A 26,522-nucleotide genomic window follows, 5' to 3' on the forward strand; every position below is an offset into this window, starting at 1 on the left:
CCCGTTAAGGAGCCGTGGCTCGCGGCGGGTCGCATTTTTATTATCGCCATTAGTTGAGAATGCGGAGTCCCACGGACGTAATATTTTGGCTGGGTCGTAGTTTGTGTCACTACAGCGATACCAGTAAATTATTTCATTTTGAGTTTCGGCCGGAGTTGCCCTTTAAGCTGAGACTGCAGCCAAAGCTACAAGCGCGAGCTAGTCCGCGCTCCTGGTCTTGAGACTTGCATTTCTAGCGCAAGTGCTTGGTCTACGGTAGAACGTTTCAAAGCAGCGACCTTCGTGCTTGTGGCATTGGCTGACGTTTCAGCTGAAGGGTGAACGGGTTATAGTAACTACACTCCGTTCATTTTTCCTTAGATGACAGCAGACGCTACGAGTCATTGGAGCCAATCCAACACTGTGTGAGCGTCACGCGATCTTCTGAAGGCGCGTTGCGACGCGAGGGGCGCGTTGTCACGTGATACGTACGCAACGCTGGATTGGCTGGGATGGCTCGTAGCGTCTGCTGCGGTCCACCGTGAAATCAAAAGGGAGCATGAGGCTCTCATCTGCTGCCGAGATGGAGGTGATGGGCGGAGAAGTCGTTTAGCGAGGAAGGGGAACTGCTGATTGCGAATTGTCAGGCGCGTGGTCCGACATTTTCCTTAATGGAGGGATCGTTTACGCGGTCGGGAAATACGGCGTCTTCTACAACTGTGTTGCATCCATTTCGTAGTTCAGTGACCCCTGACGTATACAGGTCCCGTGCTTGCTTTTTTTTTATTTTTATCGGTTTGCATTCGTGCATGGTGTGTGGATGCTTTCTGAATTATAGGAAGCGTTCGAAGAGCAAAACTTGAACTCATAAAGAATTCGAAAGAAATAGCATATATCGTCAGAATGATCGCCGTTCTTTTTTTTTTTTTTTGTCATTTTGAACGTGTCAAGACAATAATTTATGTAGGTTCTGGCGGCCATTGAGTGAATGCTTGGAAAAATTGCTCGTAGTCCGAGACGAGCGTAAACCAAGTATATCGGGGTTTCTTTTGGAACGTACGTCGTACTATTTTACGGATATATCAAAACGTACATTCTTATTGTCATTATCTACTTATTGTGCCCAAATAGTTTGAAACTTTAGACATTTGTAATGCCCAAATGATTTTCAATGTGATGCCAGAACTATCTTACGTATCGTACAAACATCTCTGAAGTACCATCTGTCGCCACGTCGTTCCCATAATGCTTTTCTTGGGTGGTGACAAATATCAAACACTAAGCTTCTTTGTCTTTAAGGGAGACGTAGGGGGTGAATCTGGAATTTATACGCATCCTTTGAGTATTTTCGGCCCCGACATGACGGCTTTGCTGTTTTACAGTTCACTTCGAAAGGATATTGGAGGGCATCATAATGTACTGCTTAGGTCAGAGTACAAATGAACACATATTGCACAACTCTAGTAGTGTTGATGAAAGCTTTTCAGTGTTAAGAAATTAACAGTGTCGCACTGTGTACAGTCGCAGGCATTATATCGAAACAAGTCTACCTGATGTGGACACTGGAATTAAAGGCGAGCCGTCTGGTTTTGCTATTAACTATGAAATTGTAGGGTTTTTCTGGCACATTTAAACTCGTACAGGAATCAATGGCGACTACGTTTTTCATTCAATGTAATCCCCACCCCTTTTTTCAAAATTCCTCTCATTTTTTATAAGAAATATATCCTACGGTAATAAAAACAAGACGCTCGCTTCCTAGTGAAGAACCAATAAACCCAGTTTATAACATCTCCAAAGTCTGTACATCGCTCGCAAGACAGGACATGTTGCATCGCTCAGTAAAGATTGTATTTCAAGGGCGCAACTTTTATGAATACGCCGGTTGGGCCAAAGCTTATAACACAACCACTTCGCATTATTGTTGAACAAAATATTTCGACTTAAGTTATTTTCTGATTAAGACAAAATATATTAATTGGCAAAGGTGATCCTTTTTCGGTGATACATTGAATTGAATTAAACTTTATTACAAAACAAATCCTTGCCGAGAACACCATACAAACATTTTCCATTAGGACGTATTTTCTCCAGCTTTCGCCTCGAAACGATAGACAGCAAGAACTGAAATAAATAAAATAAAAAAATCACCCCACGTAGTTCCCTGCAAATTCAAAAACAAACAAAATCCGCCATGCCGAACTAACAAAATAATTATGTGCAAATGCAATTATCTAAGCTTGCGCCTAGAACTACTAGCTGTGTGGTTTCATTTGAGATCAAACATACGTGTTGGGTGGCTATTTGGATTTGACTTAAAATATATACCATAGCCATATTTTCGTAATGAACAAAACCGCTTTTAAAATTGGTCGTAATGTTTTTGTTTTTTTTTCAAACATTTGTAAGTGGAGCAAAGTTATTGCAGCATTTAGGCTGCTTGTATTTTGTACCCAGTTCTTTCGGTTGTTATAAATAGTTGAGAGCAAAAACACTCACAGTAACTTTTCTTGTAAATGTATGACGCACCGTCTCGATCGTTTACGTCGAAAACATCTCTTCTGCTGGTCTCCAGGGTGGAGTAGACCGAAGCCTATGTCTCACAACTGCAGTGGAAAAAACTCCAATTATCAATCTAATGTAAAAATACGAGTAATAAGTTGTCTGCATTTTATGAAGGCCGCGGACACATTCGCGTCGGTCTACCCAGAGTTTAATTGATACGATAACTTGTGACAAATGAGTGTTCTTTAAAGATATCCGTTATGCTATCCCTTGTACTTGCATTTTATATAATATGACACGAAAACAAAGAGACATCTTTGTAAGCAATCATCTAAAATACAGGCCTGTTGGCAGTGCTATCGTCCTATCGGCTGCGTCTTCGGCACAGCCGAAGTTTCTTGGGCTCGCTGCTTCCATTTTTGTGAGTTGGATTTTACGAATTGATAGGTAAACCGAAAAGTTTCTTTGTATGCTTAAGAAAAAAAAATAATAAAAAAATTAGAACGAAGAAATTTACTGAAAGCTCCCGGTTTTTGGTTTGCAGTCAATCTTCTAACCGAGATCGTAGCCATGACAGGCAGCCTAAATTTTTACAGGTGTCAGGCGAATATTTTCCAGGAGCCATTGCGTCAGGGTTGACCTCGCGTGTATAAGAAATTCTAAGTACTACTTTCTTTTTCTTGTTTAAATCGTACTCTACTTCACATTGCATTGGACGTTACGTGAGTTCCCGATACTTTTTTCATTCAATTTTTTTTTCATAAGGTCGCAAGAACTTGGATGCGTAATCTTCAGCCCTTGGTAACAGAAAACAGAAAGCAGACTAAGCAGGGTTAGACAAACTCTCACCAGAAGGGGTTGGGCCATGAGACATAAAGTGACGGACCGCAAAATCTGTAGTCATGCTGTTTTTAGTTTCATCTCGTCATCTAACAAACCGTGCTATCTCACAGAACTGAGGTTGGGGCTACCGTAGACGCAAAATCATAGTGCGCAAACATGGGGTCGCAGTTATCATTTTTGCTCAGCCAAGCAATGTTTTCGCCGAGTTTACTTGAAAAGTAAATCAAATACTGCGCTCGAAGGCAGCCTTAAACGAAGGTCAACATTTCTTCGAAAGTATCTTATAAAAAGTGCGACCTTTTCAGACTGAAGCAAGGAGAAAAAACAACAGAACTTAGCAGTGTCGAAAATAATGTTTTGCAGTGAAACTTCGAACAACTGCCTCAGTCTTCTAAATGTCTACATTTATTTTTAAAGAAACCATTTTTTTTTCTGAGATTAGCACGGGTAAATTGAGGTGTTTCACTTTTTGGCCTCTTCTATTGCCTGTAAAATAATGTCTACATTTTGTTTTGTAAATACTGCACAATACATCCAGTGTGAACAATCGTGATGTAGTGTTTTTTTTTTTGTTCTTTATTGTTCGGGCCTACAGGCACCGAAAGAAGAGGACAACACTAAGCTGCATAAGGCCAAAAAAAGTCGAATAAAAAGAACACGAGTCGTCCTCAATTCAGTGCTCTCAAATATAGCGAGCAATATGCAGGTTTGTTTCGAAGTATATCGTGACGACTGTATCGAAGTTGTTCATAAAATTCCGTCTAAAAGATCGCATGCTGATAATAATAAACTACTCATTAAATGAGCGACGGGTTCTCGATATTGAAATGTGAATGGTGATCAAATAATCCAGGGAAATATATTGAAGCAGAGTTTAAAGAGGAAGCTACATGGTGATTGCGTTTCGGCGCGTCTGCGGCAGATGATAAAATATCGCATTCAGGTTTAACAGGCAAACGTACAGGTCAACTGCTGGCAAATATTCTAGCGTTTGTAAGCAATCTCTCAGTTACAAGATATAGATTATGGTCAAAACAGCCGTATTAACAATAGTAAAGCAGATACTTAAACCGAAAATAATAACGGATCCGCTATACTAATAAAACCGGTTTTGTTAATTTTTTTTTTTGTTTTGCAATTTAGTGTCTTTTTTTTTTTTTTTTTACAGATCAGTTGTTTTTAAAAACGTTATTTTTTTCTGTTTGGATATAGAGCTTGACAATTTACGTTGACATATTGCTGGGTACCAAGGATGATCTTACTCTTCGTTATTAAACCATGTTTCTTCCCAAGGGTTTGTTTTATTCAAGCTAGACGATTGGTTTCTAATAAATCAATTCAAGCAGTTCTAATATTACAGAATGAGTGGGCGAGACAAAATATATCCGATCGATGCACACTTGCGAGTATTCGGAGAAGTAGTTCGTTACTCCTGATTGAATTAAAATACCGAAATATTCTTAATTGTAAGCCTCTTGTACTGAATATTTATTATCCTTGTTTTTAATAGAAAAACAAGGCTACAGCAGATATGAGACTCATAAGACCACTTTTTCCATACTCCCCAAAAATATATCCCTGCCAATCGATTCTGCGGCGGCTCCTGTAAAAAAATGTTTGGCGAGATAAAGCATCAGATATCACACAGAACGTGGACAGTATAATTTACGAAGCAGACTGATTTCGTCTCGGTACTCCATCGACTACGTGCCGACAACATTCCTCACCTCCTAGACATTCCTCCTAGACAGCTGTCTGCTCGCCATGATTGCTGGTTTCCTTCTCTCCACTCGCCTCCTCTGCAGCGTTCACTCTGCTAAAGTGGAAAGAGTGGAGGGCTTTGGGGGAAAAACTGGTTCTACTCTCGTAACCTGCAACACATTATTGTGAAAGTATTATACCCCTGCGCCATTAACAATCGCGAAGAACATCGCGAAAATTAGTAAGCCCAACGTTTTTTTTTTGTTTTTTTTTCAGAATGAAAATGAGCTTAGTTGGTGGTTTCATGCCAGATGTTCTAAACGTCATTCAAATAACCCATTTTTTGTTTTTAAGTATTATTTTAACGTTGTTTTAATGAACCAATTACAGATTTTATTGTCCAAGAAACCTGCAAGCAGATTAATCCGCGTAGAGAACGTTGGTAGCTGGGAGGACAAAGTTGGCCTAACATTTCAGTATTATGACCTAAAAGTACATGCTTTAAAAAAACAAAAGGCTGTAAACGAAAAAGTAAGGAAACACAATCGGCGGAATGGGGCCTATGGAGTTTTAGAATAAAGTATGCAATTTTAACGCCTGATAGTGCTAGGTTTAGAGCTTGAGTTAGCGCACGCAACGCAAGATGGAGCGTCTCTCCGCCGCTACGCAAGAACCCAAGCAACTCGTGCTTGCAATGCCACCAAGATGCCATAACAACCTTTATTTCAAATACAAAATGCTCGAACTTCAGAAAACAAAATTTTTGTTTGATACACAGTAACATTTGGGATTTCTTTAAATATGAGAACGCGATGGGCAGCGGTAGCCCTGTCCTGTCCGCTTGCGTCGCCTTGGCAAGAGAGTTCTGGGCACCTAGGCTGGACATTTGCATTTACATTTTAAATGGTGACGTAAGTGACGTATCGGTGGATGATTGGTGGTGAAAATGCATCCGCCTATCAGTCACGAATTCCTCAAAATACGTCAAAACCCTAAAACGTATATGTACAAATTCGCCGTTTTTTTTTCTTTAATTCTCCACTTGTATGGGGCTACTAGCGATACAGGTGCATAGCCCTACATAGGTGTGTATTGTTTCTTGTTGCAGATGTGTGCTGCGTGCACATTCTCCACCTTTCTGTGCCCAAGTGGGTAGAGAACGGCACCGAAGACTCCGTGCTGCTTGACTGCGTCTACAGCGTGGCCAAGGACGACCAGCAACTCGTGGTCAAGTGGTTCCTCAACGACGACCCACAGCCCATCTACCAGTGGATCCCCGAACTGGACAAAAGACACGTGTCCCAGAAGCTCAGAGGGAGGCTGAACCTGGACTTCTCGCTGTCCAGCGGCAACAGCTTCACCAAGTTTCGAGCCCTGAACCTAGTGCGCCCCACCACGGAACTGGGCGGGCGCTACTCGTGCCACGTAAACTCACTCGCAAGCCAGGATGCCGAGTCCAAGCTCATGACGGTCTACGGTGAGTCACTATGTTGTTGATTTCATAAGTCTCGTGAATCTTGCTATGAATTTTGTAAAAAAAAAATAAGTACGTGTATTTAGCTGAATAAATAGTTTACATCAGTGGAGCCACTTTTTTATTGTGTGCCCTTCCTATAGGCTGAAGGTTGATTCAAGCCGTCAAAATCCATGTTTGTAAGAAAAGAAAGAAAACTTACTTGAAAAAGCCTTTACATATAGGTATGTCGGTGTCCTTAATTTCTCTCGTGAAAAGGTCTTCATAAGTATTTGCAGGGGCCGTTTTTTTTTATATATATAACAATCGCGCCCTCTGGAAAGGTAAACCCATTGAATTCCTTTCTTCTTTTCCTCTTGAAAAGAAATAACATATGTGCAGTGGCGTACCAACCTTTTTTTGAGTGGGGGGTGGGGGGACAAACCAGACCCCCCCCTCAAGCGCCCGGGGGGGGGGGGGGGTGGCGCCCTTGGTATCCCTTAGGCGCCGCCGGCCAATGTTTGCCCTGCCCAGTGGCGGCTGTTTCAAGGGGGGGGGGGCAACACACATGCCTTGCCCCCCCCCCCCCCCCCCTCTGAGAACTGGGGGGGTGAGTGCCGCCCTTGCCCCCCCGGTTGGTACGCCCATGCATATGTGAGTTTCTTAAGATATTATATTTCGCATAATTAAAGTGGTTCTAGAATGAGAACAGTTTAGCGAAACCGGATTGCGTTGTCATGCCATATATGCTGCTGTCGAGATAAGCTGGAAAAGTAAGAAGAAAAGGTTCAACAAATGCCAGGTATTAAAGATAGCGAATATATTATGAAATAATCAGTACGAACAGCGGGGAAAAATCATGATTGAATTACGCTGATCCTTGTACAGACCTGTCTAAAATATCTCGTCGAGACACCCGTTTCCTCGAATAAATAAACTCTAAAAACATACTTGAAAATTCTCTTTCCAAAGTTTATACGTATACGACGCGGCCGCAAGTTTTAGGCTTAACAGCGTGTGCGTCCCGCGTCTATGAAATTAAACGCACGTATTGAGTGTATCGAATTAAATTTTATAGAACGGAATTAACGGGATAAAACACAAATATGAAATGGAATTCATTTATTTGTTAGTCACAAAATCAATTGAAAGAAACAAATATTTAAATATGAGGTAAACTTATACTGCTGGACGATACACAAGAAACCAAACAAAACAAATGTAAAGCCACAGCAAATGAGTATTCAATCAGAAATCACACATGCAGTCGAAATAAGTGCAGATGCAAACGCTAGTTAAATTTTATCTTCGGAGGTGAAACTCATTGATGGGCACACGCGATTGATTATAGACCGATGATAGGGGAAATTAGATATCGTAGCATTTCAGCGGCGATATGGCCTCGCGCCTTTCCCAGCGCCGATAAATGGGTATTGCACTGCCTCCGGGATCGGCTATACAGTTTACGACTTAGCGTCGGAAGACCGCCTCCCTGAGCGCCGACCATAGATTTAATATATTAATCTAGAGGGAAAATCTCCATGCATCTGTGCCGCGTCAGAACGGCGCGGCATAGACGCGGACATTGGTGGTTCCAGTTGGTGATCCCGATGGCATATCGCTGGCAATGCCTTAATATGAAGAAGAAGAAAAAACAGCAATACATCGCCTGTAAGCTTTCTAGATATTGTCTAGCTTCCTTCGCAGAAAGAGACGGGAATCGGGCATTATATACAAAAATAAAAATTTGCCAAGCCCTCGGGCAACTTAACCTTATTGCGGCCAAACGAACACGCATAACATTTCGTCTGCTTTCTTTTTCTCTTCTTTCGCTCTCTTTATCGTTCTTTTTCTCAGGAACATTGTTATCAGCGCGCAGGATTTGTCGCGTTCTCCTCACGTCTTCACACTCCTGGCACACCAACTGACGGGCACAGACCCTTTTTCTTTGCACACCATCAGGCGGTGCTCCAGAATTTTACGTTTCAGCAAACTTCCGATTCCTTAAAACAATGAACACAGCCCACCTTAACACCGGTGCTTGAAACGTTGATGAAACATTTAACCGCCAATTCTCCAAGCGTACGCCAGAGGAACCAAGAGGCGCAATATATGTTCAAATGTGTCCAATATTACTAACTTGTCTCCTCAAAGTCGTTAAATCGTACAGCCAAATGCCCTCGCTAAATCTCCCACTATGTTGTCCATGTACAGGGTGCGGCCGTAAAAACTTTCACATTTGGCACGCCTAGCGAAAGTCGAATTTCAAACATACATACCTGAAATTGGGCACACGAACGTCGTTTATTCTAAAGTTTTTTGCCTATTTTTTTCAGACGTCAACTCTGGAGTAGCGAATTATTAGAAAGATAACAAAAATAGCAGACGTGCATTTCCTATGGCCTATACCCGCCCGTTCGCCGTCTGCTATCTGGTTCGCGACGCCGCTCCCAGGTGGCGCACTGAACGCTAAAACGCGGGAAACGCCGCACGAAAGGCTGGTGTCGGGCGAGATAATCGCGATAGAAAGGTATTTGAACGAGATATATGAACGATTGTTGAAATTACCTGTTTCAAGTCAAGTTCTGACAGATCGTCATGCAAGCATGAAGACACCATGATGCGACGAGATCATTTATTTACAGCTGCTCGTCTTGTTGACAATTGCGGGTCGCTCTCGAAGACAGCAAGCACCGCTTCAATGGGCTCCTTATTTTTCAGCAGGCTCTCACGTTCACTGATTGGATTGTTCTTTTTTAAAGTCTTCTCCACTCACAAAACGATCCGCCCCACTCAAAACAGTCGAGCGTGAAGGCGGGCGTTTATGAAATGCAGTGGGAAATTTTCGTTGTGCTTTGGCCACCGAGTTCCGCTCCACGTACCACTTGACTGCCTGGGCACACTCACTTGCCGAGTATTGCGGCACCGCAGGGCGGCGCGGAAAATATTTTGATAATAACTGCAGAAGATAGTGCTACAAAAACAATAAATAGGAACAATCAAGATGCCTCAGCAGCGGCACTCTTGATTCCAAAGTGGAGCTTTCACCGGGAGCGGAGCTGTCAACGGATAAGCAGACGACAAAGAAAAACACACGTTCGTCTGCTTTAGAACATTTATTTATTAAACGAGGGCGTCCGCCAGTTTCTAAATTTCAAGTAAAAGGGCATAATCATTCACATATTTCGGTAAAATCACTTTTCATCGCGATTATCTTGCTCGACACCAGCCTTTCGTGCAGCGTTTCCCGCGTTTTTGCGTTCAGTGCGCCACCTGGGAGCGCCGTCGCGAATTAGATAGCAGACGGCGAACGGGCGGGTATAGGCCATAGGAAATGCACGTCTGCCATTTTTGTTATCTTTCTATTATTACGCTACTCCCGAGTTGACGTCTGAAAAAAATAGGCAAAAAACTTTGGAATAAACGATGTTCCTGTGCCCAGTTTCAGGTATGTACGTTTGAAATTCGATTTTTGCTAGGCGTCCCAAATATGAAAGTTTTTACGGCCGCACCCTGTAGAATGTATGCTTTCTAGCACTAATGTCGTAAGCAAGCTTGACAGGCTTGCAAAGACGCAGCGACCGGAAGTCGCTTGGGACTCGAGCAGCGGTTCATGTTTGTAAACAGTTGAATGGATCATTAACTTTCAACTAATATATTCACATTATTTAAATGAACCAGACATGACGGTGCTTGCGGCCGGGTTAAGAGCTGAGGTCGCTGATGTTGGAATGTTCGTTTTTTTTCGTGCCTCGGTGAGCGTGCCTGTTGCCCGAACCTTACACGTTCTTCTTTTCTCTTGGCTCGCCAGGTGTTGCTACACAGTTTACAACTGCGACGGGAGACAATTCCGCGCACAAGAATAAGGAATGCAAAATATATTACCTACACTCGCCCACAGCTTTCCTTGGCAATGCAGCGGAGGTGAAAGGCACGCGTTCCCTATCCCACTTCGAGCGCTGGATAAGGCTGTGCGCGGGCCCTCCTCAACTTCGACTGCATTGCCAAAAAAAGTTGTCGCCGAGTATAGGGGATCATTGGAGATGTAGACTTTTGTGTGGTTGATTGACTGTACAAAACCGAACACGTTTACATTAACGGGAAACACTTTCAGAGTGACAGCATGTCACCGCAATCTACGGGTGGCTCATTCAGATGGGGTTCGAAATTCACAGCCAGAGGTAGATCACGTGGAACTGCCTAAAGTGAGGTTTATTTCCGTTTCTTTGGGGAAGACGTTGTCACGTCAGAAGACTTGCCCTCTTTGACTATCAAACTCAAATTCAAATTCGTTTATTTTTGCCCCAAACGGTACATTTGTGACAGGGGCGCTGGAGCGTTGCGGGTCGCGGTTTCTTGATTATTTTTCGGAGCTAAGAAGCCGTTCCACGAGTATCTCCAAAGAGAAGGCTTTCTGACTTCCAAGCTTACGCAAGCACTGAATCGGCCTTCTCGGTAGGGTTCCAAATACCAGACACGTTACACAATTGCGAACAATCTGGATGACCTCGAGGTCGTCTTGTTCGTTCAATTAAACTCCATCAATCATGCATACGAATCGATATCGTGCGCAATTAGTGCCCACGTTTCATTACGGAGGGCGGTGTCATCCCTCCCGACCGTCAGCACCGAATTAGCCATGCGCCCAAAGTCGACAATAAAAATAAGGCAATATAGCAGCTGCGCGAGGAAACTAGCAAGTCAACCCTCCCCGCAGATTAACGCCACTTGCACTCGCAGGCAGGCCTCTGGCGGCACCGAGTGGCGGTGGCTCATAGAAAGCAGCTGGCGTCGATGAGCGGATTCGTGATCGAGAGTCGTTGGCAGTAGGCTAATGTGCGAAAGGAAAATTATGGCGGGGACCTCTTCTATAACTTTGAAAGCTATCGAAGTGAGGCAAATATAGATTTTCTGATTTTATTTCCCAGGTACTGCGTCCCTCGGTCGGCGCTCTAGAAAGAAGTGGAATAACCGGAAGCCAAATTCATAAATAGGTATATTCCAAATAATAAAAACAATAGTTTCGCCTGTTTTATTATTCGCGAAGAGGGTTTGCAGAAAGCCCTATTTAGTTAATTAAAACGTGATTTAAATTGTTTGCCGAAATTGCTGCTCTTCTATATCTTAATGCAAAACTCCGTTGTCTCCAAAGAAATATACTTGCAAAGTTATTTAATTTCAAATTTCGCGGCACGCTTTTGACAATGGCGCAAACAGCAATATGGCAGAGAACTAAGTCTCTGATAACACAGCTTAGGGGGCGGGTACTCGACGAAACCTGAGATTTACCTGCCTTAAAACTCTCTGCTGTGTGCACTTCCCAGTGAGCAGCATATCTGAATGATATGGTACTCGCAGAAAGAATTTGTAGCACTCTTCTATCTCTTCGGTTTGAGTAAACACTTTACTGTCTAGTTTGTTCAGATTGGCTTGACAAATGGGAATTGACAAATCGGAGCAAACTGAGGAATACACCTATACACCTTCGAATTGTGTTGCACCATTAAATAAAAAGAAATTATGAAAAAAAAAAGTTGGTTGTTTCGTTTTATGTGTATGTCACGAAACGGGAGTACATATTTAAACACAAATCTTTGACTGAGAGGCACGTGAATAAAAAGTTTATCAGAAAAGAAACTTCAACGTAAAACTTTTTGACAGACATCCGTCTGATTATGAGCGGCATAAAACCTAAACTTGGAACTGTAACCACACTTTAATAAAAGCAAAGATACCGAGGTCTCGGGGCCAACTCGGCCCCTTGATCACGGGTGACTGTTTCTGTCACCATAAATGAGATTGCATATTTTGAGTGCTCAAGTTCATCTTGATTCTGGTCATTTATAAGTTTCAAGAATTTGACGATCACGTCCATTATTAGAAATAGTAAATAAAATTATATATGTATTTGTCTCTCCTTTTACTTCAATGCATGGTCCTGGTCAAAAACGATAATCGTCGGCACACAGCCCCGCCGAAGCGGTTCGACTTCTCGTACGAGCGCCTGTCGCCGACCGTGACGGAGCTCTCGTGCGAGGTGGACGGCGTGTTCCCGCTGCCCACGCTCTTCCTGTACCAGAGCAGTGGCCGGGAGCTGGCGGCCAGGGCCCTGGGCGCGTCTCCGAGCGTGGCACAGACCGACGGCGCCTACCAGGTCCGTCTCACGCATGTCGTGGAGAGTCGAACCCTTGAGGCTGGGCTCGGACACATCTTCGAGTGCGTGCTCTCTATCCCGGAGACGAACTTCAAGCGGCAGCGGAGACTAGAGTTTGAACCCGGTAAGACTTTGGCATTTAAAGATGCCCGATAATTTCCTTCCCTGCAGGGTTCCCGGACAGCGCGAGCTACGAAGGAAGTTTTGCAATACTCAAGGACGAGGAAATGCCTCGACCTGTGCCAATGCCTCTGTATTCTCCGTGCCTGTCGGACGGGGAAAAAATGCAATGGGGTTCACCACCCGAAAAGTTGCGCGCTACCCCCGCTGCTTTAGGAAAAGCAACGCCACCTTCGTTGGGTCGTTGGGACAGGATAGAGAGCAAGATTGAAGAAAGCGTCCATCTCCAACCGGTGGAAAACGTTTCGAAATTAATGGCGGAAATCGCCTGCGGCGATCGGTCGGAAGAGCGCATGCGCTGCCTTTTCGCGTGGCGAGGAGGAAAGCAGCAGGAAAAGGCGGAGACGTTCACAGACGATCAAAGCTTTCGTCGCTTCCTTGCAGCTCGTATTGCACACGTGGCCCATAAACCACGTGACCCCGGCGGTAGCCTCCCGAGAGCCTGTATTACAGAGAGTTTGCAACTGCTCGTTTGTGGTCACATGCTTTATGGGCAGCGTCTGCAATACGAGCTGCCAGGTGGTGCCGAAAGCGTCGCCCCCACCCCAAAGGTGTTTTCCCCACTCTACCATCGGCTTTCTATAGCCTCACAACGTAAGAAGCGCCGTCTCGCGGCGCACACGGGCGTTGGAGGAAGAGGAGGACACGACGGCTTTGGGCGGCTCTTCCGATCGACAGGCATATAGTCTACGGGAGGCATTGCCTGTGTGCTGTGAAGATTAGCTCTCTAGGCAGGTGTCCTGCGTGCTTAAGATTTTTGTCTTTTCGGTTCGCCTTTTTCCACTCTTGCGGAATCGACACTCACACGTATGATCGTATTCAGTTCATTAACTTAATTATAATTAATATTACATTTAACTAAACAGTAGTTTTGGTGTCATGATTATGACTTGAGTGCGCGCCTCGTGACCGGTTCTATAGTGGCACATGTAAAACTTTGATGCCAACATTGTGTAAGAAAAAGGATTACAAGCGCAAGTATAGTTTAGTCTAACATCAAATAAATTCAAAGCAGAAAACTAGGCTTTCAGTCGTATTGAAGACAGTAGAAAGAGCACGACAAAACCGAGAGCCTACAGTACACCTCGTTATGTAGCTGTAAAACATCAAATGAATCGGCGACAGTGCGCGCACATTAGGTCACAAAGGAAATAATAAAAAAAAAACATGTTCCTAGATAACAATGACGATTTCTTTTTGTGGTGGTGTGGCCCAGTATTTACGAATTACCGCCTCAACTGCACGCGGTAATTTTAATGAGCGGACTTAATCGCGTAAGCGTAAGGTAAAGCTTCCAGTGTCTCGAGAAGTCTGGAGCGAGTAAAAGTTGGGCAAGAATTGGAAACTACAGCCTTAGCGTTGTCACGTGGGTTGTTTCTCAATAAGTATGCACCCTAACTGCGCATGCGCCCAATAACCGAACATCAGATTGAGAGTGACGCTATTTAGTTTTAAGGGAGCCCTTTACTCCTCCCGGTCTAAAAATCAAATCGCGAGTCGAACATCACATGCCAACGCTGTGGTGGAGCTGGGCTACTCCGATTCGCGAGGCTATTTTTTCGTGTATGACCGCATGTCTGAGTCCTCAAGTAAGCCTATTTTGTAAATAATTTGGTTCAGGCATGAAGAATATGATGGTTAATAACGGGTCAAAACTTAACCATTTGTTCTTACGAACATGTGAATGTATACTATTTCCTAATTGCGCTAAGATTCCGCATCCCGCTTTCAGCAAAATGGGAAGGACGCCAATTGCGCGTTTACATTTGCGGATGCGCGGGTGGGTCTGCCCAGGCGAAAAGTGGATTTTGGAGCCGGTTGGCGAAATTGACACGTCGCGGGCGGAAAATCTGGATTAGTTCGGGACCCATATCCTAATTTTCCGCCCTCGACAAGTCAATTTCGCCACCCGTCTCCAAAATCCACTTTCCTCCTGCACGGATCCGCTCGCGAAGCCGTAAGTGTAAACGCGCCATAAGTAAAAAACGTAGCGACGCTGTATCTCTCGATATTTTTCTTTAATTTCTAAAAAGAAGTGACGATTTTTTAAGAGTTATTCACCGGATTCAACCCCCCCCCCCCCCCCAAGAAAAAAAAAAAAAAAAAAGAAGACATCATATTTGAGTCGAATTTTATTTTAGGAATATTTGGAGCCACGCAGGAACGGATTTTGAACACTCAAAAACTCGGCGCACTTCTGAAAGGCGATACATCCGCAGGGATTACCGCCACGACGCTGAGTGCCTTGTAGAATTTGCCTCCGCCATCCTTCACGGCAGGTCTATGCTTTTCAAGAAATACGATCTTCGTGTTATGACAACTTGCAAGGCTAAGCAGAATCATCTCTCTAGACTTTATCGAAATAATGCACTAAGTAAAGTTGCATAGCGTATGCCATAGGAAAATGTCAGTTGAAACTTGGAGCGCAGCAGAGCTATCGTTCATGCAACTCTCCTCATTTTGGTCGCGTCGATAATGTTTTCCTTCCTTGTCAATTATTTTTGAAACGACGTAAAGAGCGACTCTAGTTTAATGTAGCCTGTTTGTCAAGTTGGTTTATTTCACGTACTGCATGTGCCATAGTTTCAAAGACTAAGATATAAACACGACTCAGGACGTCTTCGTCTATGTACTTGACCATTGGTGTGAACACTCTCTATTGTTCTGGTTGTTTTTGTTTCTTTACTTTATATCTTGTAATGGAAAGATAATCATATATTTCATGGGCCATGACTATAGCTTTTTGGGCGACTTGTTATGACCAGTGCTTTTTGAGGCGACTTCTTACCAAAATATTCTAGCACACTAAAAGCAAAAAAAGCGTGCAAAAATACGTTATCATTTTCCCCAAAACAACCGTATGCTATGGACGGTTAACCCTTAAGAAGCAGAAGTCATAACAAAAGCTGATATCCCTATGATACTATAGGCGCTGATAATGTTGCACCCAGGGCGATCACCTTCATGCTCAAACTGGTACGACCGTGAAGGTAGGGCACTGGCAATGTTAAGAGCATCACCCAGATATTTTTACGAGGACCTTGTTTAGAAGCAACCCGCACCTCCTTCAGAGTCCACATGGACGGAAACGGTAAATGAAGACTTTATGAAGTACACACACGACCAGAGTCACGGCTTTGTTCACTGCTCCAAAGCCGCACCCACTCAACATTTGAAAGATTCTCCTGTGACTGCGTCTGCATTTGCGAAGGGCACAAGTGCGTTGCTTTGTTATCGTTAAATATTTCACATAAAACATACTACCTCGGATTTCAACTGATGTATTTCTAAATCAAAATTATTGCTATGGATATTTTTTTGGAATCAATGTTCTAAAACAACCTTTCCTAAAGCTTCTTAAATCGGGTGTAAGGTAGATGACGCTGTTTTTTAAGCAGCTCTCTTTTTTTAGATTCGTTTACACCGCCTAAAATTGAAGGGTATTCCACCACCCTATTTTTCGATTAAAAGGGGTATACTTGAAATAAGGGTACTGAAAGCTGCGTCTTAATGCTCCTCTTGGTTCCTTAAAGGTGGAATTTTTTTATTGCGGAATTTATTACAAAGCACTTGCGTTCCTGCTTCGGTCCCAAAATTCTAAACTAATCCACAAAGGATACATTTTCTTCTTGGTAGACGAGCCTCTCCGCGTCTCTTTAATAATGGGTCGGGCTGTAGGAAGTGCGTCCAGCCGCATTCCCGATAACCTCGACTAGCATTTCCGTTGGAGGCGTTGTTCCCCTTCCGCCCGCAATCTCGAGCGTTGCCACGTTCATCTGCACCCGGGAGGAGAGGAGAACTCGGAGAATGCATTGGTATGGAAAGAATGAGCATTGCCCGGAGAGCACCGAACAGAGCCGTGATCCTGCAACGAAAGTTATTACGGCTGGCCGAGAAGCTATTGATCGCCAGGAGTCGACCTGAGGCGTGAGCATGGGAAGGATTTCTTCACTGACGGAATTGCCTTTTCGAGTTTTCTAACTGTTTGTCGATTTAATACTGTGACCTCCCCGCGTATAAAATCCGACGTTTCAATATCTAGCGTAAAACAAGTGCGGGAAATAACTGTGGAATTTTCGGTATCCACTCGACGAACGAGGGAAAACGCGCAAATGGGATTATCACGTGGGCATTTGTGTTTAATATTTTTGTATTGGGGGTGACCTGGCTCGAGCATTATTGCAAAGTGGTTAATTTGGCTAGTTTGTTGAGAGTTTCAAAACTATTAAAGCACCGAAAGCAAGGACCAAGAAGAAGTAAGATAACGCAAGGCCCTACTAACCAATTCGCTGCAGTACATTTATTATACAACGGACTCTTTTCTATGCGCCATGTGTCGTCTTACTCGTTGGTCCATGTTGTTTTCTGCGATTTTATATTTTATAAATCAAGAATTATAGAATATAAATTAATATTTGGGTATATCGCACCTTGGACTCGAGACGTGCCAGCAAAAACTATCTGTAAATTTGCTGAAAGTGTACTTTGTCCACTCTTATACGACTTGAGTTTTTAAAAACCACAATTAAAAAAAGGGTAGGCTACATCCGTCTTCATACTTCTTTTCTTTTTTTTTTGTGCAGATTAAATGCTGAGGGGTTATAAATTCCCGAATACTCGTTAATCGAAGGCTTGACTTCTACATTATAATTTGAAGCGACCTTTCCATAAAAGCGTACTAGGGCGCCTTCATTGCTGTGTTTGTTCGGTATGCACGCGCACATTCTGGCTTTTTTGAAGGGGTCATGAAACGCTTTTCAACTTTTTCTTGTTTAGCTTCTCTCTTGAACTCATAAATCGCGCATTCCACCAAACAGTTCAAGAAGACAAAAAGAGGACCTCTTGCTCGGAATCTGGTTTGTGTACCTGGACAGAGCCATTGTCCCCCAGAAAATTAGCCTGTAGTTCAAAATTCAGACAAAAGTTACTTTCCTCATTTCGGTCACCCCGAAGCTGGCAGTGCTGTGGAAGCTACGTGCTCGTTGGGCCAGCCACATTGCCACGTGATCACGCTCCTTCGCGCATACCCACGCGCAGAGATTGAGGTCAGGTGATGAAAGGGAGGCGGCTGACTGGTCCGGCAAGTGCGTAGCTTCCACCACAATGTCAGCTTAATGGGTGAAGGGAATGAGTGAGGTCCGGTTGCGTGTGACGTGCGTTTGGACCCGCTGTCGTGCTTTTGGCATCGCGGATGTATCACAGTGAAAAGGCAGAGAGCTTACGAAGGGGAGGAGATACGAAATAGCCCGCTGTGTTTTCAAATTTTCGCACTGAAAGTCAGCCTTTTGACTTTCTATCTTTTTTCTTTCGGTCCACTGAACGATGTGCTATTAGTAAAATCCCAATCTAAAATGATTTATCACAACCCAGAATTTGTTTCATGGGCCGTTTAATTGCGAAAAAGCGCGGGCAGAATGTGGCTTAGCACGTGTGCACTGTGATTTTTGTAAACGGGAAAAACGTGTATGCTGGTAACACGAACGCTATAGAGCGGATGTCAGCCATCCAAATAGTTATACAACCGAAGTTCACGACTACCAATCTCGGCCTCGGTGGAAGACCGCAATTCTCGGTAAAGTCCCGAAGCTAATTCCAGTCACACGCGCGCCGCTCCGATAAAGGCCCGGAAGCTGACGTGGATTCTGTATTGACGCACCCGCCGTGCAAACAGCTGCACCCAGTCTTTCGGCGTTGACAGAATGTCCAAGCCCTTTGCTTCGTCTCACTGGAGGACGAACTGCTGGGGACGCTACGAGCCATCGGAGCCAGTCCAACCCTGAGAGAGTGCGAAGTGAGCAGTCGTGGTTAGGCGCAGCGACACAGGAAGCGCTAAATCACGTGGCACAACAAGCGCCACCTGATTGGCTGCGATGGCTTTTAGCGACGGCTGAGGTCCGTTTTAGCGTAAGACGGACTATGGACGCGGCTGTAATTGGACCCTGGTGTTAGGCTCCTTGCGATGGCGGAGCGGGGGGGGGGGGGGGGGGGGGGGGAGTACACTGCTCTCTTTGGCGCTATTTCCCGACTCTTTGTTCTGCCGTCCACTTAGGCAAGCAGAGCCTAATTAAAACGGGAAGTTCTTATTCCATGTCACGTTTGCACGGACCGTCGCGTCCATTTTTTTTTCTGTCCTCCGTGTAGCTTTATTAAAGGGATGCTTCTCATCCCTGCCGTTCTTTAAAAGCTTCTCTATGTTAGGTTGTTTTTTTTAATATTTTTTTCGCTCCAATGACGTCGTTATAACTTGAATTGTTCACTATAGTTATTGTTTTTCGCTGCCTTTGTCTGGCCTTGATTGCGTAATTTAGTTTTTGAGCTTTCAGCGTTTTCAGTTTTCGAAAGTTCACTTGGGCTGGCCCATGGAACTCAGAGGCACGACCTCATTAATTATTTACTAAATCGATCATCCTAGAAAAGTCTGGAGTACGGGAATCATTGTTGAAACTGAAATTCCTATTAAAAAATGAAAAAAATTCCCATCTCTTTTTTTATTTTATCTATTCTCAAATACATTTACATTGGCTCTCTTAACAAAGTACGTGTGAAAGCTGACCTCTTTGTATCATTTTCTGATAACGATCGGCGGATATTTCCTGTCGTTATTTCAGTATAATATACATGTTGTTCTAGTTCCTGCGTTATATAATTTTATATTTTTAACCCTAGGAAACGAATAAGATGATGTCATATTCAATTTTTTTTTCAAAGTCACTAATTACTGGACTACTGGTTCACTCGACTTCGTTTTTATTTCCTTATTTGATGGAATTTGAGGTGGTTCATTTTATAACATAACGAATGCCTGCGTCTCTCGACAAGTATATTCGCATTTTCGAAGACCATGGAACCGTTTACGACGGTTATACATAAGACAATCAGAATTCCCGTAAATATAGACATTAAAATAATAAGAGCTATTTGTCCCCAAGAAGGAAAAACTGGAAATTGTCCTTATAGTTATATGTCTGACTATCTGAATTACCTCCTTAAGTTATAACCACTGAGTTGGCATTAGGCTACTCAAATGCCGGCGGTTACATCTCACTTTTGCCCGCGGATGGGAGTGTTTAAAGCCATGGTTCTCACTGAATCGAAAGGATATTTAATGTCCAATTACGTTTAAGAAACAGGTTGACATCCATGTACTGCATCTGGCGTAGCATATTGTGGGAAAACAAAGAACGATTCTACAATCTGCTCTGTCGCGGTTCAAGGAAGCACTCCTCTGGATACTGGATTCACCTGGGTTGCTCAATTAACGCTCTGTTTCTGAATTGGAATATATCTATATCTATATCCATCTATATCTATATCGTAAATAAGCAGATGAATTAACTCTACATCGAATGTACCAAAGTATTACGAAACCGCCGAAAGTCAAAATATATGCCGAGTCATATGTAAACAAGCGCCAAACGCGCCCAGCCACTCGATTGGGTCCTCTACGTTTACGTCCGCCGTTGACCCTAGCAAGATTTTGGCCCCATTTTTTGCAGAAAAGAAGCTACGCTTTGTAATTTTACAAAATAAAGCCGACCTCTGAAAAACACCTTTAACGAAGAGTTTACGGTGCTACGTGCCAGGCGGTGACATTTACGGCCCATTTTAGATACTGCCTGGTTATTTCAGGCATTAAATAAATATATATATATATATATATATCGAAAGTAACAGTTGTGTAAATCGTGTAACGTGCTGAATGCCGATGAACATCCGTCCAATAATAAACAAAAAATACTTTAAAAAAAATGCACACTAGCTGTTTAGATCGATTTTGTACATTACTGAAGAAAAAGAACCAATTAAAATGACTTCATTGAAAGGTGTAACTCATTACAATAATAAATTACTGTATCACAAAAAGAACGAAATCTACCAGAAAGAAATTGATTACTGTTCACCTTACCTTTCAAATTTTGTATTACGAAATCACAAACGCATATATATGTTCAAAATGGTAAACTTTTGTTTCGATTTGTCATGAACACCATGTTAAGTTTCAACAGCAGTTGTCGTTCGAAATTCTCGTCAGTGATCTTCACACATTTCCTGGCGAAGACATGTGCTGCGACGCTGAAGACCCTCTCGACGGATGCGCTTGAGGGAAGAGCGGTCCTGTCGGGGGGGGGGGGGGGGGGGGGGGGGGCGGGGAGGGGGAAGGGGGGGGGGGGCACTAATAGTGCGTACCAGTTCATGGCTGCACAGTGCTTCGACGGCCGATTCCGAGTCTTCTACGACGCGACAGTCCGACAGTCAAAACGTCGCAGCGCGGTGACATTCTAATCCTTCTGGTATCTTGCTGTCTCTTTTTTAGTTATTTAGGGGTAAAAAAAAGAGTCCAACGTTGGTTCCATATTGACGAGTGACGCACGGGCTGGCAGGGCGATTGTTTACGTAAAAGAACTCAACTCAATAATTTTAGTTTTTTTGTAAACATAATATTGATTACATGCAAACGAGTACATAAAAATCGCAATTAAAATACAGTGAACGATACCACAGAAAAAATAAATTTGAAGCTTTAAAAGTTACAGTAATATGTAATTTTTTTCACAATCAGTTACTTGCAACTCGCAATTAAAATACAGTGAACAATACTACAGAAAAAAATAAATTTGAAGCTTTAAAAGTTACAGTAAAATGTAATTTTTTCACAATCAGTTACTTGCAACTTGTATTATACCACAGAAAAAATAAATTTGAAGCTTCAAAAGTTACAGTAAAATGTAATTTTTTTCACAATCAGTTACTTGCAACTCGCAACGTACAAGTCTGCTCTAGATGTGGCTAGGCCTAATAAAAGTGTCCCATTTTTTTTATTGCGTCGCAATTGTCCATGTGGCGTATTTTAATATATTTACATACCTTCGCTCTACGTGCTGTATGCAGGAAGCCTGGTTGGGGGAGCCAGTCAATTGCAACGACGTCACACCATGTGGAATTCTCTCTCGGCGGTCACTGCGGTATTGGCCGCCGCCAAGGCACGGGCGTAGCAGGAGAGTCAACGGAACCACACAAAGATCAACTAAAAAGTATGTATACAATTTACGTGAATATTTTTTTTTCATGGATGTCTGACTTGCTCCCTCTTTCTGGAATTTCCCAATGTGTCACTATATACAAAAAAATTCATAGAAAAAGATTATTCCTGGCGAAAGTTCATATTGTTCGTTTGGTTTAATACAAATAAGTTACCGGAAGTGATGTGAATTTAAATATGCACGCAGTGTTGTTGTTTATCGGCTCCAAGGTGCCGGAGCTAAAACCCATTCTCCACCAAATAAAAAAAAAATAAACTGATATTGCTAATGTGTTTCAAAACAACATATTAGAAGCTGTGTAGGACCACATCGCGTGCGTAATATCAGTGCTCAAAAGCAAAAAAGTAAGACACAGTAAAAGGGGATGAGGGCATATGCTCCCAGTAAACACGCAGAATGGAATGAAAACATGAACCTTCATATGATAGGACCTAACGGTGTATTTCTGGTTTTCAGACTCCACTCGAGCGCAAAGTGAACCGACCTCACGAGTCGCTCAGAGGATGAAGACACCAGACGTTTGAAACGCCGAGACCCCTAACCTTCTCCAAATCCAACCACTGCAACATTAAAAAAGAAGCTCCTTTTCACCACGTCATTTCCCAACAAGAATTTAGAAATAGTGTCGACCAACATCAGTGCCTCCCCACATGAAACATGGATTCTTCGGTCCATATTTTCTGAAGTCGTGAATACTTTTGTGTGCGCCTGTGCGTGTTTCTGGTGTCTGTATGTGTAATTTGTTGAACACTGCACGTATCGACGACGCTGAACTCTCAAGGACTTTGTTGCTGATGTGCCCACACGAAAACTTGGGAAGGTCGGTGCCGATCTCCCCACACCTCTTGTGTAATATTTTCGTTCCTCGTTTCGCGCTTACTCTCTGCAGTTCGGTATAGGGGGACTAGTTTTGTTCCGTACAATAATAATAATAATAAAAAATTCTCGTCACTTGTTTAACACACTTTTTCGAACTTAGGGCTATTCTGATAGTTATTTTTTTTTTCTGAAACCTAAGCACACTAACCAAGCAGTGGCCAGTTTTTAGGGTAGCTTCTTTGATTCACGTAAAATATTTCTGTGTGAGGGCTCACGACCTTTTCTAAAGAAAGAAAACGGTTTTGCATTTCTTTAATATTTCCAGATGATGGGTTTAGCTGCCTGCGTTTCTATTTCTGCGTCGCACACATTTTAGGTGAAGCCAATACAAGAAAATATATCCAGGGTCGTTTGCTGTACCTTCGAAACTATGGTAACTGCGATTTCAAGAAATTGCTATCCAAATTTCGCAACGCTTGCGAAAATTGTATTAACGCTGGGCTAGAGTTCGTTTCGAATCAAGGGATTTTGTCTTTTTTCCAAAAACTAAGTGCCACATTGATGGTTTTAGCTATTTTTTACTAGAGTCTACTACTCCATTTTATCGCTTTTTTGGGCGTACCTTCTGCTGTAGACTGTCGCGTTGTTCTACTGAACAATTTCTGTGGTAAACATAGTTCAGTTAAAAAGTGCTTGAAGGGGCCGTGCAACAACTTTTTTACGTTTTTTTTTCTTTTAATTTCCACCGAACTTGGGCTCACTGAACGTAGAAACTAAGTGTTCTTTTTCCTCGAAATTCGTCTTATTTTAAAAGTTACAGGCATCACATTACAGTCACAAAAAAGAAGCAAAAAATGACCTCCTTCATGACGTCATTGGTCCTCGGCCCCCTTTTCCTGCGCCCGCGGACCGCGGTGACTGGGAGGGGAAGACGGGGAAGGGATCTGAGGCGAAGGAGAGAGAGCTGCTCGGGACCGGGCAGCTCTCTCTCCCCGGCTGACCAGGACCAAAACGTCACGATTTCGTCACATGCCGCGCGCGTTCGACATCACGGGGCGCCCCCGTAAGAAGAGAAAGTTTCCTCGTCGTCCGTTTAAAATATGACGCACTGATATTTAGTCACTCTCTCCGCAACCGCTAAGTTGCCCGAACCACAAGAGACTTGAAAACAGCAAAAAAGGTAGATGGTTAAATAGGATTGCAGGGACCCTTTAATATATAACATAAAAGTGCGAGCTTGTAAATCGATCTAATTTGTTACAGCGGTATCCATTATAAGGTGCTTGTAACATGTTAACAGTCAGTGAAAAAAAAAAAGAGGAAAAACATGAGGATTCTCATCTGTGTTTTCCATTTGCTCGAATGCATTTAAATGCGACAGATATGCACGCACTAAGCCAGTAAGATCGTCTAGTCAATTATTTCAGCATGCACTTCCGGTTGCAGACTCTTAGTTTCTAACGGTCGATGGCATAATAAGTACACCTTGAAAGTTTTGTGGGAGGATGTGATCGCAACGGTATCTCTGGGGCGGCTGAAATGGATATTATTCAGCCTATGACGCTACATCACACCCATTTGTGGTCTTCCTTTTTTTTTGCATCTTGTGTTGGCATTAAAATTTCGTGGTGTGCACGTTTTCCATTATTGTTTTATTCTACACAATATACCAAACAAAATTTGCAGCAGAAACCACTATTGTTGGCTCTATATGAATCGCGATAGCATACGTCTAGGACAACCTCAAGAAAGACGACGAAGACGACGTCGAAGACTGCGTCCTAGAGAACGATATCAAAGACGACGTCATGAACGACCTCTAGAACGATCTCATGGACAACCTCTAGGACGGCCTCAAAGATGGCGTCGGAGACGACGTTTAGGACCACCCCCAGGATGTCCTCAGGGACAACCGCTAGGACCTTCCCCTCAGTACCCTTCCCTCCTCCTCCTCAAGAGCTGCGCTCTAATTCGGCATTACAGGGAGTTGTAAACGGCTTTCATATTTTTTTTCCAAAATACGGCCGTCGATTCGAGATATCGCCTTACGAGTACTGTTGGAGTACTCCTTTCTCGAGTACTCCTTCCTCCTCCTCACGTCCTCATCCTGTCAGCTACTCCTGCCTCCCAGCGGCGTCGCTGCCGCCTCACGAGGGTCACGTGACCCCACGGGGATCATTGGACGTTACTGGGTCATGTGACTTCACGGGGTCACGTGACCCCTATGAGGTCACGTGACGATGACGATGACGTCATCAGTGGCGTCACCAGCGACGTCACTGTTGACGTCGTCATCACTACTGACGTCATCAGTAACGTCATCAGTGACGATGACGATGCAAATGCCGATGACGTCATCAGTGACGTCACTGATGACGCCATCAGTTGCGATCATGATGCGGATGCCGATGACGTCACTGATGACGTCATCAATGACGTCACTGATGTCATCAGTGGCGATGGCGATGCCGATGACGTGAACGATAACGTCATCAGTGGCGTCACGCGTCCCATAATGCACCGCGCGATTACGCCGACGCCGCTTAATCCGGAAACAGGCGTCTAAGAGTTGCGCTCTAAAAAAAGGTCGAGCTTGAACGAGGCCGACGAGGCGCGTAACGTCGAGATATCTCGTTTCTTCCTCTCTTCGTTTGCCCCCTCAAGGCGAAGAGGCGGAAAAGACGCAAGGCAGTTCCCTCTACTTCTCGACTCTTCTCGGAGAAACAAGACGTAAACATATCTGTCAAATGCGCCTCTTTTTTTTGAAAAATACGGTCATCCTTTTGATATACTACGTTGAATGAGTGATGTTTTGATGTTTGTAGCATCCCGTTGCACGCTTTTGTCGCCGTGCTTTATGAAATCCAGATTCCGGTTCAGCATCCATTTAAAAGCTCATTCAGGAAAAAGTTAGTCTGGTTTTTGCATTCATTTATTCATTTATTTCAAATATCCTCAAGGTAAGTACATTAAAGAGGGAAGAAAGCTGTAAGATATTAACTACATATTGCACATATTAGTAATATCGTGTTTAAACAAAACAATATCAGTGATGTTAGCAATCGAGACGGGATGATAGGACGACTGGTGTCTTACCGAATGCAATCTAATGTCGATTCTCATAATAAATAATGAAAAAAAAAGTTTACTGAAGGCGTCGATCCGGTGGTCGTATAGTTGTGCATTTTTAGGACTCTTAAAGGGGGTAATGAAACGATAATAGTTTGGAATGTTCAAGACTTTACAGAGGCGTACTCTTCCTAGGCTGGCCAAAGTATACACGCACAAACCGTCATTGATTAAGAAGTTTCTTTTTAGCGGTGTGATTAAGGAGATGAATGGAGACTATTTATTTCACCCTTGGCTTCGCAAATTTTGATGAGGTAATTGTTTCGATCGAAACCACCCGTCTACAAGAAATCCGTGGGCACTTGGCTTTGGCTCGTAACAAAGCAATACCTCGGCGAACACTCGTGTAGTGGCTCATATCTCAGCACTGCTTTGATAAGAGCCATCGAACTCTAACAATGTCTGGAGCTCTGCACTCGTTTTCTACTTGGAAAACCCCAGCGCGTGGGTATAAATAACGTTGGCGGCATAGGATAGGCACCAGGCCCCGTGGCCGCTTGTTCAGGCTCCTAGTAGAGGTGATGAACGCTGCTCACACCTTGGGATTCTGCGAACCTCTCGAAGTTCGAGATCGAAAGCTAAGAAAATTTCGACCTCCTTAATGTTCGAAGTCGAAAAGTTCGCAATTTCAGAACCGCGCTGAGGTTCTAAATCGAGTAATTCGAAAATGTCAGGGTTTTTTAATGTTCAAGTTCAAAATATTTCGAATTTTTCGACA

At 43.4% G+C, this 26,522-nt stretch overlaps 1 protein-coding gene across 1 annotated transcript in view; it reads left to right on the top strand.

Moving 5' to 3' along the window:
• Positions 1–24,315, top strand: part of LOC121835595 — an 85,434-nt gene extending 61,119 nt beyond the window's left edge. Inside the window, exons 2-5 of the mRNA XM_042290037.1 lie at positions 6,137–6,505; positions 12,451–12,759; positions 21,705–21,847; positions 22,313–24,315. Coding sequence (XP_042145971.1) covers positions 6,137–6,505; positions 12,451–12,759; positions 21,705–21,808 — 782 coding nt within the window. The 3' untranslated portion in view covers positions 21,809–21,847; positions 22,313–24,315. The remainder of the gene's footprint in view (positions 1–6,136; positions 6,506–12,450; positions 12,760–21,704; positions 21,848–22,312) is intronic.
• The last annotated feature ends 2,207 nt before the right edge of the window (positions 24,316–26,522 follow it).

The sequence above is a fragment of the Ixodes scapularis genome, unplaced genomic scaffold (assembly GCF_016920785.2).
Source record: "Ixodes scapularis isolate PalLabHiFi unplaced genomic scaffold, ASM1692078v2 PGA_scaffold0__279_contigs__length_252992795, whole genome shotgun sequence".
Classification (NCBI taxonomy): Eukaryota; Metazoa; Arthropoda; class Arachnida; order Ixodida; family Ixodidae; genus Ixodes; species Ixodes scapularis.